The sequence below is a fragment of the Magnolia sinica genome, chromosome 10 (assembly GCF_029962835.1).
Source record: "Magnolia sinica isolate HGM2019 chromosome 10, MsV1, whole genome shotgun sequence".
Lineage (NCBI taxonomy): Eukaryota > Viridiplantae > Streptophyta > Magnoliopsida > Magnoliales > Magnoliaceae > Magnolia > Magnolia sinica.
In genome coordinates, this window is record NC_080582.1 from 7,535,689 (window position 1) to 7,552,593 (window position 16,905).

Below are 16,905 nucleotides of genomic sequence, written 5' to 3' on the forward strand. Positions count from 1 at the left end.
ATTGGGGAATTTTTTAACTGGGTTTTGCATCATTTGATGTTTTGGAAAAGCCTGCAGTTGTTCCTTGCCTGATATGGTGTTTCTGCAGGAGGAGCAATCATACAGTCACAACCTCTTAATGTTTTGGAAAAGACTAAGCGCATTCTTTTGATTACACAACTGGCTCAAAGTATTTTTTAGAATGGTGCGATCATGCCTATACAAAAAGAAACTTGAGATTGTGTGTGCATGGTGTGGGTTTACACTCTTATATAGTTGAGGCTGCCATCATAAATAATATTAAGATGCATCTCTGTTTAATTAATTTCAGTCCATTCATAGCCCTTGATTACATACAGATCTTTCCTTCAAAGAAGGAAATAAGGAATGGCCTAGAGAAGCCCTCTTATGGAATTACCGTGATCTTTCCTTCAAAATATTTTGCTGTAGGTGATGTGGTTCTGTTTAATTTGGGAGACAAGCTTCTTGAATGGAATTACCGTGAGCTTACATTTTTTGTTTTCATTTCAAATTTCAGGCAAAAGCTCTTGCGGAGAAAAATATGCGTGACATTCTTGTTCAAAGGGAGCAAGCAGAGAGAAATGTAAATTATCTGTTCACAGTCCAGAAACTCAAGGATTTTCAGACAGCTGCTCTCTAGGCCAGGAATGGCTACGACTCATTCCATATTACTGCTAAGTAGGGCCATCTTGGTAAGCATTTGATTTGATTTGATTTATTTATTTATTTATTTATTTTTAATATTCGTCTTTTCTACTTCTACATGGACGGATAGTTTACATTGGCATGCTTGGGATTTTTTGGCCAAGTCATTCCAGTTGGCATTTAACATAATCGAAATTGATTGTAAATGTTTAATCAGTTATGGGAAAATTGTTAGTTCCAGGCTTCACCGCAATGCTTTCCTTTTGCTTTAGGCAGTTTGCTTTTTTCTCTTAAGGATAGTTTCTGATCAGCAGTCTGTTTGACATTGATTTTATTTGTTAAGCCCAATGTTTCTAATTAGAGGCAGCATGGTATTTGGGCAGCACTCTATGTGAACAATCTAATAACTTGTTTATTGAAGCATTCATGGCTAGGAACATATGATGCTTCTTCAGTCCTGCATTTGGTGTATCACTGAGATTACTGCAGTGGTTTTCTGTTCCAAATGAAGCCACTACCCGAGAAGTAAAGATTTTATTTTTTTTTTCTACTACAAATGTTCTTATATTTTGTAACTTGGTTTTCCCGAACCAGAACGAATGCACTACTCCACCAGGATACAAGAGCATGGAAAACAGTGACAAGCCTCTTTTTTTTAAGGAGTTGAAGAAGTTATGCGACAACAAGAGCGGTAATCTTTTATGGGGAAAAGGGACGGTTCTCTTTATCCAATACCTTAATGATCGATCAATGTTGCATTCCTAATTAAGGGTTTTGAATTTCGAATCCCTAATTAGGGATTCAGTTTTTTTTTTTTTTTTATTTTATTTTTATTTTTATATCTATAATCACAATTAGGGAATCTATAAATCCCTAATTAGGGATTCGAAACTCAAAAATTCCCAAATCACAAATCATTGCACAATGTTACTTTAAGGATTAAAAAATGCCAAAAAACTGCCCAAATTGATATGAATAGATAAGGAGAGAGAGAGAGAGAGAGAGAGAGAGAGAGAGAGAGAGAGAGAGAGAGAGAGAGAGAGAGAGAGAGAGAGAGAGAGAGAGAGACTAAGAGGTAGATGGAGCAGAGAGGGAGAGGGAGAGGTGCAGAGAGGGAGAGGGAGAGAGATAGATCAAGCGGAGAAGGAGAGGCGCGAGAGAGAGAGGGAGTCGGCGGTGGGGAGAGGGAAAGGGCCGAATTAGGTAGTTTTTTTTCTTGCTTTCATAGAGACTCATTGGCAGCGCCCCGTTTTAGTTAGCGCTGGCAAACGGTCTTCCCCAACCGTGGGGAATGCCCAACTTTGTTGTAGTGGGTACATGAAAAGTTAACTAAATCCAAACCATGCAAAATAGTGGGAGTTGCAGTAAATGGTCCACATTCAACTAAAACGAGGCACTAAGGTTGGTGGCTACAATCTTCCAAATGAAGAATGAGATGTATGCATCACCATCATCAAATGCATGATACAATCACAACTACACATCCATCCACATCATATAATCAACAACAAAATCTAATGAATATAAAAGCATCTTTTCAGTTTGATTGGACACAAATAATCTAATAGAGTGGCCCATCAACAATTGACCCTACGGATTAACGTCACATATCACTAAATCAGGTCCACATGTAGAAAGTGAAAACCCAATTACAGCATTTTTATTTTTTCATCAGCATCTAATTAGTTTCCTATGAACAATGGCATGGATGGGACTTCCTAAGATATCGGTGTCAACACGAACATCTTGCATGCATGCGAAGCAATCGTGGGCTCGAATTTGTTCTTGTATGTCTTCTTCAACGTCTCATGCTGCATCCATAAATCAACATAATTATGTATTAGAGATTTTTTTATTTTTTTTTGTACGAATTTTTTTTTTTAAAAAAAATCATGATAAGAAGTAGTGATGAGTAGGGATATCTAACACAACTATGATTAACTAAAACGAGATGAAGTCATTTTGGGGTCTACCAAACAACCCTCAATTAAAATTGAAATTACCTTCCAGAGATCTCTCACTTGGACCACCGTGTCTTGTGGGAGACCAAGGTCATCCCAGTGAGCTGGGATGCCATATGCAAAGAGTGCCCGATTTACAAAAAGCACAGCCATCCTATAGCCCGTCAAGGGTGCAGCCCAAACCTGTAAAAAGAAAGTCACATTATTCAATGTCCACTTTAAATAGTTCATGTTCAACAAAAGCTACATGCTTTTGAGGCAAGAGACAACGTACCTCACAATCTCCTATCATCCTAACCTTCTTCGCTTGAACGCCAAGAGGATCTACTCAACATTAATAGCACCAAATTCTTATGTTAGATACGATTTCACAAAGAGTAAAAAATTACAATTAAATATAAAAGTGTAGCATGTTTGCTTCATGCTTTAGGGACAACTAAAAGAAAAACATCACATTGGACAAAATATGTGAAATAGAATTCTAAATAACTTGATTGTTTTTTAATGGATATGTGGAAAAGTTGCGCCCAAAGTGTCTTTGCAGTTATACTGTTCCGTACTCTGGCCATGCGCAGGCACAGCGCAGCGGCGGTGTTCATGGGCAAGGGCGTTGTGCGCGCGGTTCCCAAATGGGCTCTTCTCTCATCTCATCGACTCTTTCCGACTCGTTCTTGGGCATCATGCACTGTGCTGCCCCCTGGCGTTCGCCCCATCCGGCGACGTCGCAGGGCGGAGACTGGCTGCCCGTGCGCCCCGCGCACGTTGCCGGCTAAAAAGCATTCGCTCCCCCGTCGAGGCGTGGACACGGTAGGTGGTTTATAGTAAAAAAGTGAGATCTTGTCTCTCAAAAGGTAGGGAAACCTACACCAATCCATGTAGCTAACATATATACCTTGGTTAACATCGATGACCTCCTTGTTGCCCAAGATTGCCAATGTTTCGTTACTAGCACTCCGTAGATCGCATCCAATTATAAGGGGAGCCTTAGAAATAGCCCAAATGCTGAAGTGGACTATGTACTCATCATTTGTCATCCCTCCATTTCCTATTTCAAGCATATCTGGATCTGATCAAACAAAATCCAGAAATATAAGTTGATATCTAAGAATAAAATAAGTAGAAATCATGAATTCCTTAATCGCGTAAGATTCTAACCATTCCAGCCACCAGGCCTTGCATACTCAGCATACACTTCATTTGCATCAGCTCTAGAAACCATGCTGTGAAACCAAAGACATTTTAATCAATCATATGATCCTTATGATTAAGAAAACAAGAGAAAAGCAACTCAATGAGGAATTTCAAGAGGTTTTAACCTGTCCCAGTTATCAACAATGTCCATAGTATTCCTCCAACTGTTTCCAACTCTATCGCCCCATAGAGCCGGGTGCATATCCCCCCTAATCAACGGAGGAAAATAGATGAAAAACACAATGGGAGAAGAAATTTAAAAGAGGTATGACATGCTTGTACTAATAAAGAATTACCATTCACAGAGAGAATAAAAGATTGGACGGCCCGTCTTCATTAGTGCTCGTGTCATTTTAGGATATCTATTCCAAGAGTAAGAAGTAAATTTCATAGAATAAAAAAGAGCTCCTCAAAATTGAAATTGAAAGTGAGTATAGTGTGCTTACCGAACTATCGGCTTAGTACCATCGAAGAAGCAATTATCATATTTTAAATAATCTATTCCCTGCAAAGTAGTTCATAAAATTGTTCAATTAGTTTAATTAATGGACGACCTTTAGTTTAAAGAAATTCATGTTTTCAAATTTTAATACAATTGGAAAATAATGCTACAAATAAACTCAACTTAATATACATACCCATGAAGCAAAGGTCATAGCATCTCTCTCTTCATAATCAAGTGACCCTGGTTGAGTCTGGGTACATGTCTTATACCTGAAATTTTTGACCCATTACAAAGAGCAATAACCATCTTAGTCCTTTCTACCTCTTTTAAAGAATCATTAGATTTATTAAATGAGGAGATTTGAAATTCATTGATATCAAAAATCCTTAATCTAAATCCCTCATCCCAAACAGCGCTTAAGGAAATAAACCATTAAGGATTGGGACGCAGATACATGGTTCTAAAAGGTATAAATATCTATTAGAGTCACCACATCCTCTATTAACATCAACCTTAAGTAGAAAAAAAATGTAATGCGCTTACCCTGCAGACGAATAAATTCCGAGCTTAAGCCCCTTGCTATGTACATAATCTGCCAGAGCCTTAATACCCGATGGAAAGGTCGATTTTCTAGCAACAAAATTACCCTGAAAATTGAAATTCAATTCCAAATTTTCAATTGGACAGTAAGTATCTTTAGAACATGTAACCAAAGAACTAAGAGATTTGAATACAAAGTTTTAAAATGAAAAAAGCAAACCTCTGAGTCACGATTCAACTCAGCCCAACAATCATCTGATAAAGGAAGAAATTGCAGACTTGATTAACCATTGTTCAACAATGCAAGTAGTTTTTGCTAATAAAAAATAAAAATTATGTTGCAAGAACAAGATACCTAAATTAACATATTCATATCCAAGCTTGGAAAGGCCAGTTGATACCAAAGCATCGGCTGTGTTACAATGGAAAATAGCAGCAATTTAGTAAATTAATAAAAGCAGGGAAAGATTTTCAAAGCTCCAATTGAGCATTCGAAAGAACCACAAGATTCAGGTAATAATTCCTTACAAGAAAGGAGAAGAAAAAATAAAATCTAGTACTACATTTCGGCAAATACAAAACCACTTTATAAAACAAGAGACAAGGTTAAATAGATTCAGTTCACCAGTTTCTCTGACTATTGTCTCATTAATACCGCACCAGAAGTGATTCCAACTATTCCACCTGGAAAAGAAAAATGATTATAGTTACAATGATGGAAGAGATTCCTTTAAAATGGTAAGAACATATTTCATTTATAACTGCTATATATTTACTAACTTCAAGATCACTCCACAGTATCCTACCATTTCCCATAGTTTTGGTTTGTATATGTTAAAATATGTTTGGATCTTCAAGTCAACCAGACTCGACTTTAAAAAAAAAAAAAAACAGCAATATATGTATGAATGGATAGTAATTTGATACTCTGGCTGCATACTTGGGTCCGACGTGTTAACCATTAAGATAAATAGAGAAGGAGAGGGAGGAAGAGAGTTTTACCCCATTGGAGGCGTCATGCCAACACCATTGGTGAGAAGATTTCGTCTAGTATCATTTTCTGAACGTAAAAATCTAGAAGCGGATACAGAGAAGGAAATGAGAAGAAGCAGAGAGATAAGGAGTTGAGAAGCTAAGTATCCCTTCATCTTTTTTTTCTGCTTATCCTGACCACCCTTTTACTCGTATCGTATCCACTGCTCCACTAAGACTGAGAATCACTGCATTTATAGAGGGAGGAAAGGAGAAGGGATGATTTCGGTGACCAGATTTGCCGAGATTGTTGAGTGCCGTTGCTTCTCGGGAACGATTTGGCTACTCCTCCTTACACCAGCCAATGGCTGATGGTCGGTGCTATGTGGGCCCCACCATAATGTATTTGTTTCATCCATGACGTCCATCTATTTTTACAGATCATTTTACCGTATGATTCCAAAAATGAGATATATCCAACTCTCAAGTAGACCACATTACAGGAAACAGTGTTGAATGAGGGTTGACCATTAAAAACATTTTGGGGACCATAAAAGTTTTGGGTCAATCTGATCTTTGTTTTTTTCTCTTCATCTGGGACTGTATGACCTAATCAACAGATTGGATTTCAAATAAACAGTAAGTGGGCCTTAGGAGGATTTTAATGGTGGATATCCAAGCTTGGTGTGATCCACCTGAGATTTATGTTCCTCTCGTTTCTGGTATCAAGCCATATCATGATCTTTAAAAGTGGATGAACGGAATGGATGAAACAAATACATCATGGTGGGGCCCACAAAGCACCGACCACCAGCCACGGAGCTCTTTGGCAGGGGGAGTAGCCAATCCGTTTCCTTGCTTATCACGTCCATGGCATTTCCTGTGCCTCCGGTTAACAAGATATGCTCGATTTCTCATGCCCATCCTACACAACATAACTTTTGACGTGTGAAACTTCTCTGACCTCTAAGTGATCTATGTTTTAGATCCACACGGTCTATCAATTTCTACTAATCATTTTAAAGCATGAGCTTAAAAATGAAGCACATCCAAAGCTAAAGTGGACCACACCATGGAAAGTTGTGAAGATTGAACAACAAGCGCTGAAACCTTCGTAGAGTCCACTGTAAGGTTTATTTGCCATCTAACCCCTTCATGAGGTCACACAGACATGGATGAAGGGAAACTCATATATCGACTTGATCAGATCCTTCCGGTGGTGCCCACCTTAGACGAGTGTATTCTGTATCACTCTGTCCATCCGTTTTTCCAGATAATTGTAGTTCATTATCCAACCGATTGGTGTTCAGTGGGCTCCATTATGATGTATGTGTTTTATCCACGCCGTCCATTCATTTGGACAGATTATTTTAGGACGTGAGATAAAAACTGAGCTAAATCCAAATCTCAGGTGGACCACACAACTGGAAAACAATGGTGATTGAACCCAACCATTAAAACCTTCTTGGGGCCACAAAAGTTTTGGACAAGCTGATTCGTATGTTTTCCTCTCATGTAGATCTGTGTGATAGTGTAAATTCCACCTTATGGTACGGGGTTATATATCTACGATCATGGTGGACAACTGTATAGGAAAGGTCCACCGGGGATTACAGGTAATTATCTGAATGATTTCAATTGTATGCTCACATACATCCGATTACAAGCCTGCAAAATGGTCGGTAATATTCTCTAATTTTAATCATGCATTCCATTTTTCGTTACTTTAATCTAGTGGCTTTGATAATCCCATCATGGTAATTTTGGGTTATGAAAAATCTGCATTTCATGGTGTTGTTGTCCTGTTCAACTGTCATGGGTGACTGTAGGTGGGCCACTTGGTGCAACCATTAAAGAGATAATTTGATACTATGGAGGAGTATGGTTAGGATTGGTAATCGATATGCATTTACTAAAAAAAAAAGAAGTAGATATGGGTTTATCCAGGGGAATTCTACATTTAATTCGGATATGCTTTTCAAACTTCAGTTGCCCATTATCCAGTATCACATCAACTTGATGATGTTTAACTGCATGAAGTAATTTCCCATGGGCCATCAATTGGATGGTCAGTATTATCCCAGTGGGACCTCCCAAAAACACTGACACCATGTTATTGTAAGTCGGTGTATTTTGTAAATGGAAAAACAAACAAAGGGGCGGCAGCTCGGTGGCCCACATTGATGTTTATGTTAAATTCACCCTGACCACTCGCATCACTTTTCTTGGTGGGGCCCACTTTTTTATTTTTTTTGGCAGAAAAGAGTCTCTATTTCCATTAAAAAGGCTTTTACATGACTTTGGGCGGGCCTGACTACAAGAAGGGGAAGAGCCCGCCTATAGTGAGAGAACACTAAATACAAAAGAACCACTACGGCCAACGAAGAGTCAAAACTGAACCTAAAGTAGGATTATATATCTAATAGTTGGAACGTACTCTTCCAATGTTTCAAAAACCAAGATTCCCTTATCATGTATTAGAAAAAAAAAAAGAAGAAACAAGAGATTCACTCCGAACATTAGATGTGCAATCCTATGTTAGGCCAGGGTTAAAACAAAAGGAGACAAGAGAGTGCCACTTGAACTTTTATCGGGCCCACTAAAATATGCATGAGAGATTCACTCCAAACATTAGATGTGCAATCCTATCTTAGGTCAAGGTCAAAATATCATGTTGACTTGTGCATCAATGGGCCAAAACAAAGGAAACGAGTGGGAGAGAAACATTAATGCTTGATTTTGACAGGGCCTACCATAATGATTTTATGAAATCCAATCCAACCATTAGATGTCACACCAAAATTTAGACTTGTAACCTAAAAATCATGCTGATTTATGATTAAGTTGGATCACACTAAGAGAAATAATTTAGAGGGTGAGCATTTTCTTTGTACATTATTCCAATCGTGCCATGCACCTAAATCATGAATGATAATCAGACTCAGATATTACTATATCCTAAGCATTTGATATAATTACTCAACGGCATTTTCATAATTTTCTCAATTAAGAACTTTTTCACAAACATTTTAAATACTAATATAAAAGGAAATTTCAAAATTCCTCTTAATACAAAATATTACACCCCCACACACTCACGCCGCAGTGGATACAAAATTCCTCTTAATACAAAATACTAATTAAGAGCTTTTTTCTTCTTTTTTTTACACGCACACACACCCCCACACACTCACACGGTAGCGGGATTTCACCAACTACAGATACACAAACCCTTGACGGGGTGTTGAAACTCCCAGGAGTCTACCACTAGAGCAAGAGTAAGGATCCAGAAATAGAGCTTTTATATATATATATATATATATATATATATATATATATAATGATTTTCATTTGTGATTCAGTGGAACAAATAATTGAAAAAGGTGTACAAGGCAATGCCCACTCTCCAAATTATTTCCCTCATTATGGATCACTTGAATCATGGATTACCCTGATTTTTGGACTAAATCCTAAATTTCGGTGTGGCGTGTAATAGTTTGAGTGGAATTCACTTTGTATTGTAGTGTGCCCTATAAAAAATCAACTGTGAATGTTTTTCTTCCAAGCGTTTCCTTTAATATGGTATATCTAAATCACATGTCAGCCTAATTTTTTGGCCCAAGACCTAACATAAAATTAAACATCTACTAACATAAAATGCTACTAGGAATATAGTAGCACACGACACCGTAGGTAGCGTGTGGTGTAAAATCTACATGGACCCACCATAATTTGTGTTTTATCTACATTGTCCGTTCAATTTTCTAGATCATTTTAGGATATGAGGCAGATCTAAATCTATGAACTACACCATAAGAGACAGTGGTGATTGAACATGTCACGCCCCAAACCTCGAAATCGGATTCACAAGAATCCCGATCACCGAATCCGGTGTCAACAGCCTCCGTAATACCCCATTTTCGGCTCCTACCGTTCATATGTCAGATTCCGATCCTGAGATTTTACAAGGAGGATTTTTTTTACACAATTAACTCATAATAAGCATAACCATAGGATTACCCAATTCACAAAGGCAACATCATCATCACATATCCACTAATATAATCATTTGAGTACAATGCTGAAAGGGAAATACATAAATCGAAAATCAGGCTCCAGAAGACTGTTGTACGCTCCAAGCTCAACACTGCTGCAACCTAACATCACCTGCACGCATCTATCATGCATAAGCTTATAAAAAACTTAAAGGGTGGTGTAAGTGTGTGCACAAGGTAAATGCCAAGTATTCAATACAATGTCATAATTATACAATATCGGAAATACTGGTAATCCATAAATCGTATAATATCGGAATAAGCAGAAATACTGCAAGATCATGAATTGTCAGAGTAAAAAGAAGTACTGACAATATCATAAATCATAAGATAACAGAGTAAGCGAAAATACTAACAAGTCCATGAGTCATACAATATTAGAATACGCAATACAAATCAACTATACAAATGAGGAATCATAGAGAGCCAAATACCAGATACAGAGGATGCAACGTGATATACATTTTTGATGAGTAACACAAATAGCGTCAGCCATATCTAAACCATGTAAATGCAGAAACACAATAACTCAAAATTATCATATGCCGCGGATATAATGCAACATGCGGTGCGAATGGAATGACCATGCTAGGGTTTGAAGTCGGGATGATAGTACGTAGTATCGCAGGCTATGGGGTCCATCACAATGGACTTCTATCCAAACTAGTCTCATACCTAATTTGGATAGTCAAACTCAATGTGGTAAACTCCTGATCTCAGGTTAGTCGGCGCCCTAACTGAAATACTGGCCATTGTGAAGGTACACGTAACAAATCGTTGCGCACCACCAACTCGAGTAGATAGTGAATGAATGAATGAATGAGTATGCAACTCCTGCTCAATAAGTCCACATATCAGTACAATTTATCTCTGGGATCGTCATCGGGGTCTAGTACACTCTCCATCAGCTTGCCGCCCTATCAAACACACAACTGAGTAAGTGGAATAGACCTCACTATTCGCCTGGCTAGTAGTCAGCCAATATCTACTCGGCACGTCGCTAGCGGACCCATGCATGAGCTAGTCAAACTCAGCCTAGCTATGCCTACTCCCTTAGGCGGGTAAGGCCACACCCCCTCCTAACCAACCACGACATAGTGGGAGACGTGGTCTACTAGTATATGACCCTTATGCGCTCATACATATCCACTTAGTCTCGACGTTGGGGCGTCCTCTAGTACCAAGAGGGTTTAGAGATTTTCACCCAAGGCCATCTATGGCAGCCTGATGCTAATAACATACTTTCGGTGTCCCATCTAGCCATCCACGATATGCCTATGGAGGTTACGGCCCTGATGTCGTTAGAGTGTATAGTAATCACAATGCAAGATGCATGAGTCATACAATCCAGTCATGCATCAATCCTACACATATCGTGCGCTCATGTGAGATAACCTCCACCTATCAGAGAGTCTCATAACAACCTGCTCAATGATATATGCAATGGTCAACCACATCTCATATCAAACATGCAGATGATGCGTATGGGCATGTATCATGAAGCTATGCTGTCACATACTCATAATCGGTATCGGTAACCAACATCGATAATCAACATCAATAATCGGCCTAACAAAGGCCTAAGGGAAGGTCACAATGAGGACTTCTAACCATCATTGCCCATCAATGTGGACATTTAACCAACATTGCTCCCAAGGAGTGGCCCATACAAGGGATTCATACACAGCGTAACGGTTCATACATACATCGCATTGGGCCTCAACCATGGGCCTCAAATACATCATAATGGGCCTCGAATACATCACAATGGCCTCATCATATGGGCCGAAAATACAGCACAATAGGCCTCGTCCATGAGTTTCAAATACACAATAGGTGGGCCCTACACATGGGTCCAATATACATAACAGGTGGGCCATGTACACATGTCAAATGAGCCCCAACAGATGGACAGTGTGCCTGCTATACACTCATCAAGGTGGGCCGCATAAGTGGACGGCATGGATAAAATACATACAACATGATGGGCCCCATCTGCTGCCAAAATAGACGGATGGTACGGATATAAACTATATGCATCATAGTGGTGGGGTCCACATCCTAGCTGGACAGGACGGCATGGTTAAAACACAAGCATCAAGGTGGGTCATACGTCCATCAAAATGGACAGACGATGTGGCTACAGAATACATGCAATCAAGGTGAGCCTGTCTTAAAATGATCTGGAAAACTGGATGGATGGCATAGATGCAAAACAAGTGGGTGGCATAGAATACACCACATAATTCAAGTGGGCCCCATGAAACTTGCTAACGTCAATACCTCAGCTATCAAGTTGGTGTGAGGTACTCCAGCCAATCCGCATCCACCGTCCACAGATTGGACGGTGCGGATGCAATACATTAAATCAACGTGGGCCTTAACAACGGGCCACAAACACATCAAGGTGGGCCCAATCACATGGGCCTCATATATATCAAAGTGGACCCAACAATGGGCCACAAATACATCAAATGGGCATAGTCACATGGGCCTCATATATATCAAAGTGGGCCCATCCTTATGTATGTTTGAGACTCGACTTATCCATAAGTTAACATAGAGATGAAGTGAAAAGCAAGATATAGGCTTGATTGGGAACTACTGTGGCCCTTAGAAGTTTGAACGGTGGACGTCACTGTCCACAACTCTAAATGGTGAGGTCCACTTGAACATTAGATCTGACTTATTTTTAGTCTCTAGCCCATAAGACAAGTTTGCCAAATGGTGGACGGTTTGGATGCAACACATGCATCATGGTGGGTCCCATAGATGGACCATGTGGATGACACTGGTGGGACCCATGGAACTTGGTGACGCCACTTCAGATGCCACTACAACAACTATGTGGTGAGGTACACCAGCCATTCCACCTCTCCATGCGTGGGGAGGTGTGGTATACAATACATATATCAGTGGGTCCCATGTGGGGCCCACCATAATGCTTGTTTTCCATCCAATCTGTTAATAACGTCACATAGACCGGAATGAAGGGAAAAAAATAAATTTCATAATAATACAAAACCTCTGTGAACCAAAAAGGGTTTCAATGGCAGATGTTCAACCCACACTGTTTGTTATGACGTGGGCCACCTGAGTTCCCCTAGCGGCTGATTTTTGGGTGGCCCATGGTCAAAGGGGGCCCATCGAAATGCACGGGGTTGATGTTCTAACACATCATGGTGGGGCCCACTGCTAGGACCCATGGTCCAGCCCAGTCCGTCCGTCAACGCCGGCTATATATATATATATATATATATATATATATATATATATATATATATATATATATATATATATATATATATAGGTTTTGGGTTGGGTCAAGCAAGGCCATCTAGCTCAAGACCCGGCCATTAGTTTCCATGGCTCTAAAAAAACCTATCAAGCCCAATATTGGGTATATTTCGACGTTTAGAAAGGTCAAAGTGGATTTTAACGGTGGAATCTACTCTTTTCTATGCTATGGCCCGCCAGATAATCAGATTGGGTTCATTTTTCAGCTCAACACCTAAAATGAGCTTAGAAATGGAATGGATGGCGTGGATTAAATTAATACATCATGGTGGGGCCTACATGAGTAGTGCACTCAAAAGCTTTATTTTAATATTTTATTTTATCTTTTTGTTTTGTCGATGCCGCCAACACACCACACCGCCAGTTCATTCTTTGCATGCATACAAGCCTCATAGTGGGTCCCACATGGACGTGGCCCACCATGCATGGATATATATATATATAATGGTACTATATATATTATATAGACGGCGGATCTCCGCTAAAATGCGGTGGGCCACACCGTCTAATGGATGGAGTGGATTTAACACAAATCGGTGGGGCCCACTTCATTCTAAGTGAGGATAGAGAGAGAGAGAGAGAGAGAGAGAGAGACGTGAAAGGGGAGGGGCCCCGCCACTAATGGGCCCTCCCTTATATAATGCATACATTATGTGAGTCCCACTACAAGTGGGCCCTTAAAATAGAAAACAACGGTAGATCACCCACCTTATTGGCCTCCTTCTTACTCCCTTAGGCTTGTATGCACCTATGCTCAATGTTTAACGGTGGATGATGAAGTCTTGATGGTGGGGATGAGAGATGAGAGGGTGGGCCACACTTGTTGATTTGGGAAAGCTTGGGAGGGCTTAGACGTTTGATGCTTTGTTGCTTGGGAGAGAGTTTTTAAGAAATGAGAGAAATGGAGAATTAATGGATGAAAGGGATGGATGGAGTAGTGGGTGTAAGGAAAGGTGATGGGAGATATGAGTGAGTTAGATTTTTTGTAAAAGAGGAATGGTGATGGGAGATATGAGTGAGTTAGATTTTTTGTAAAAGAGGAATGGTGAGGGGAGAGAGAGGGTTGACTTTTGGGAAAAGGAGGGATGGGTTGTTGTACTTGGGATATGGCTTATACTTGACATTAGTTGATGGGACATATAGTAGAGATTTTCTTGAAATTCGCAACGCGCGACGTTTCTTCGGAATGAACTCGGACTCACATCTCCTAGCCTGGGTTTCGGTTCAGTGCGCGAGTCACGGCGTTGGAACCGCGGCGACAGCGCGGTCGCTAAGGTACAAGTTTCGGATCGAGTCGACTTCAGTATGCAGGACCCAGCTTAGGCTCGTGCGCAAACGTCGGATACAGGTCAAGGGTTGCCGAAATTCGACCGGGAGGACCACGGAAGCCTACGGAATGGTACGGACTAGGACACGGGTCTTACAGAACACCCACTATTAAAAACTTCACCGGAGTTACAAAAGTTTTGGATCAATCTAATATGGTGCTTTCTCTTCTTCAAGGACCTGTGACCTAATCAACAAGTTAGCTGGCAAACAAATATTACAATGGGGCCTAGGAAGTTTTCAATAGGTGGCGTTCAACCACTACTTTCCTATGGTGTGGTCCACCTGAGATTTGGGTCTACCTCACTTTTGATCTCATGCCTTAAAACGATCTTTCAAAATAGACGAGCAGTGGATAAAACACATACATCATGGTTGGGCCCACAAAGCTTTTCCAGCACCACCCAGTAACTAGGTCGGTGTTGTGTGCTACACCAAGCTTTAAGAGCTACACCCTGTGGATGTTTGGCGGGTCCACCCTTATGTGTAATCAATTTTTTTTTCTTTTTTTTATATACACACGCACACACACCACCACACACTCACGCCATGGTGGGATTTCACCTCCTATGGGTACTCAAACCCTCAACCAGGTGTTGAAACTCCTGAGAGTCTACCACCATAGTAAGAGTAAGGACCCGTGTAATCAAAATTCACTTCAATAGGTAGATGTATAGTCCGGTGTTAGGCATACAGCCAAAAAGTTATGCTAACATGTGATTCATATGGGCTACACCAAAGGAAAAAATTGACAGAGATATTGACCACCAATGTTTAACAGGCCTACCATAATGATTACGTGGAAGCCATTTGCACCATTAGATACCATATAAAAATTTAGTGTTGAAGACCAAAAATCAGGAAAATTTGTGATTAAGATAGACCACATTGAGGGAAACAATTTGGAGGGTGAGTGTTTCCAGTGCACCTTTCGCAATCATTTGGTGTATTTGAATCAAGGATAGGGATGGTCTTAGAGCCCTACACCTAAAATTGGGTCATGCAGCCAGCGGTTGGTGTGGATTTTAGAAACACATTACACTAGGCCCATATAACTTCATAGCCAATATGCAATTCACTTATGCCCATGTGATTTTGGGTTATTCAAGAATTCTCTATTGTGAGGGTAAATTAGACTCTTCACCTCCATTCCATATTATTTAAGCAATGTTTTGGTAAATATGTAAAATATTTGTAATGTTTTAGATTTTTGCTATTTTGGATTTCTAAAATCCCTTGAAAATTGTAACGTTTCATATTTTCGCTATTTTGAATTTTTAAAAATTCTTAAAAATTTTCACTAAAATTAGCTTACGTTGTCACTTATTGACCCTTAATGCCCGATGTGAGCTTATACATGAGTCATATCAGTAAAAAACTACACAAATCCGATTAATCAACCATAGGAAGCCAACAAATCCGCCCAATCACGTAAATTAAACCTCGAGTTTAGCCCATGATTTGCTCATCTAAGGTCCAAATCTAATTGAGCTATTACTAACTAATCAAGACAACCTTAACTAAATAAAGACCTACTAAAAGCCGAGACAACTAAACAAGTATAGAAGCTCACCTACACCTGAATCAGTTGAAGCGCTCATTTGTACATAGGATTGGCTACGTTCGATATGAGGGAAATGAAACTCTGTTGATGAGGAGTTCGATGAAGAGGAGAGTGACAAGCATGATGAGACAGTACCTGTAGCTGCAAGATGAGATAATACCTCCAGCTGCAAGATGAGACGCTGCCTTTTATTTATATTGCATTTGCTTAAAAGTTATATCATGATATTTGTAATTATTTTTTAACGATTAAATTGTAATATTATGGTTATGGGTGGATGAACATTTTTCTCTTTTCATTTGTACTATTGAATTAGTTAATGTTGTTTAAATATCTTATTATATTGTTGGGTAATTGTATTCATTCATCACTTTAACTTATTTTTTTAATATTGTCCTTACCTAACCAGATATACACTTGTAGATATGTCATCGGAAGATGATGCATCGGCAGATATTTGAGATTATGGAGTCCAAGTCTACTCCCAAGATGGAAAGATAAAGTTACAATGTAAGTTGTGTGGAAAGCAATTTGTCGACAAAACAAATCGGCTCAAATTACATTTGACTTGTCGGGGAGCAAACGCCGCACCATGTAGCAAAGCTCCTCAGGAAGTCCAATTTATTTCGAGCTATTCTTGACTCAAATACGAAGACTTCCTACACCCATCACCCTACAACTACAACTAATACAATCAACCAAAGAATATATAGAAGTATGCCTATTATAAATGAAGAATGGTTAAGAAGAGGAACTGCCTCTGGTTCCAGCCGGCCTTCCACAATTAGTAGAGAAGAAGAACAAAAGAGAATTTTAAGGGAACAAGAATAACACGATTATCAAGAGGCCGTTAAAGAAAGCTTGAAAATAACATCCAGATCAAGGAGTACCAGATAACAACATCAACCT

General features: G+C 39.6%; 1 protein-coding gene across 1 annotated transcript; it reads right to left on the reverse strand.

Moving 5' to 3' along the window:
- Nucleotides 1-2,069: 2,069 nt before the first annotated feature.
- Nucleotides 2,070-6,068, reverse strand: LOC131257892 (alpha-galactosidase 1-like). The gene is made up of 14 exons (XM_058258823.1): nt 5,785-6,068; nt 5,408-5,466; nt 5,138-5,194; nt 5,003-5,037; nt 4,786-4,889; nt 4,436-4,511; nt 4,244-4,302; nt 4,094-4,159; nt 3,923-4,006; nt 3,762-3,826; nt 3,499-3,672; nt 2,881-2,930; nt 2,649-2,789; nt 2,070-2,456 (listed from the first exon to the last, which is right to left on the reverse strand). Exons 1-14 carry the CDS (start codon nt 5,928-5,930, stop codon nt 2,364-2,366), a joined length of 1,209 nt encoding a protein of 402 aa, XP_058114806.1. The 5' UTR covers nt 5,931-6,068; the 3' UTR covers nt 2,070-2,363.
- Nucleotides 6,069-16,905: the final 10,837 nt, after the last annotated feature.

Excerpts from the sequence above, each read along its gene's own strand:
- LOC131257892 (XM_058258823.1), bottom strand. The coding sequence starts at position 5,930 with ATGAAGGGATACTTAGCTTCTCAACTCCTTATCTCTCTGCTTCTTCTC. Across the intron at positions 4,303-4,435 it reads CTATGACCTTTGCTTCATGG|GGAATAGATTATTTAAAATA; the intron begins GTATGTATATTA and ends ACTACTTTGCAG. Across the intron at positions 2,457-2,648 it reads AAGTGAGAGATCTCTGGAAG|CATGAGACGTTGAAGAAGAC; the intron begins GTAATTTCAATT and ends TTATGGATGCAG.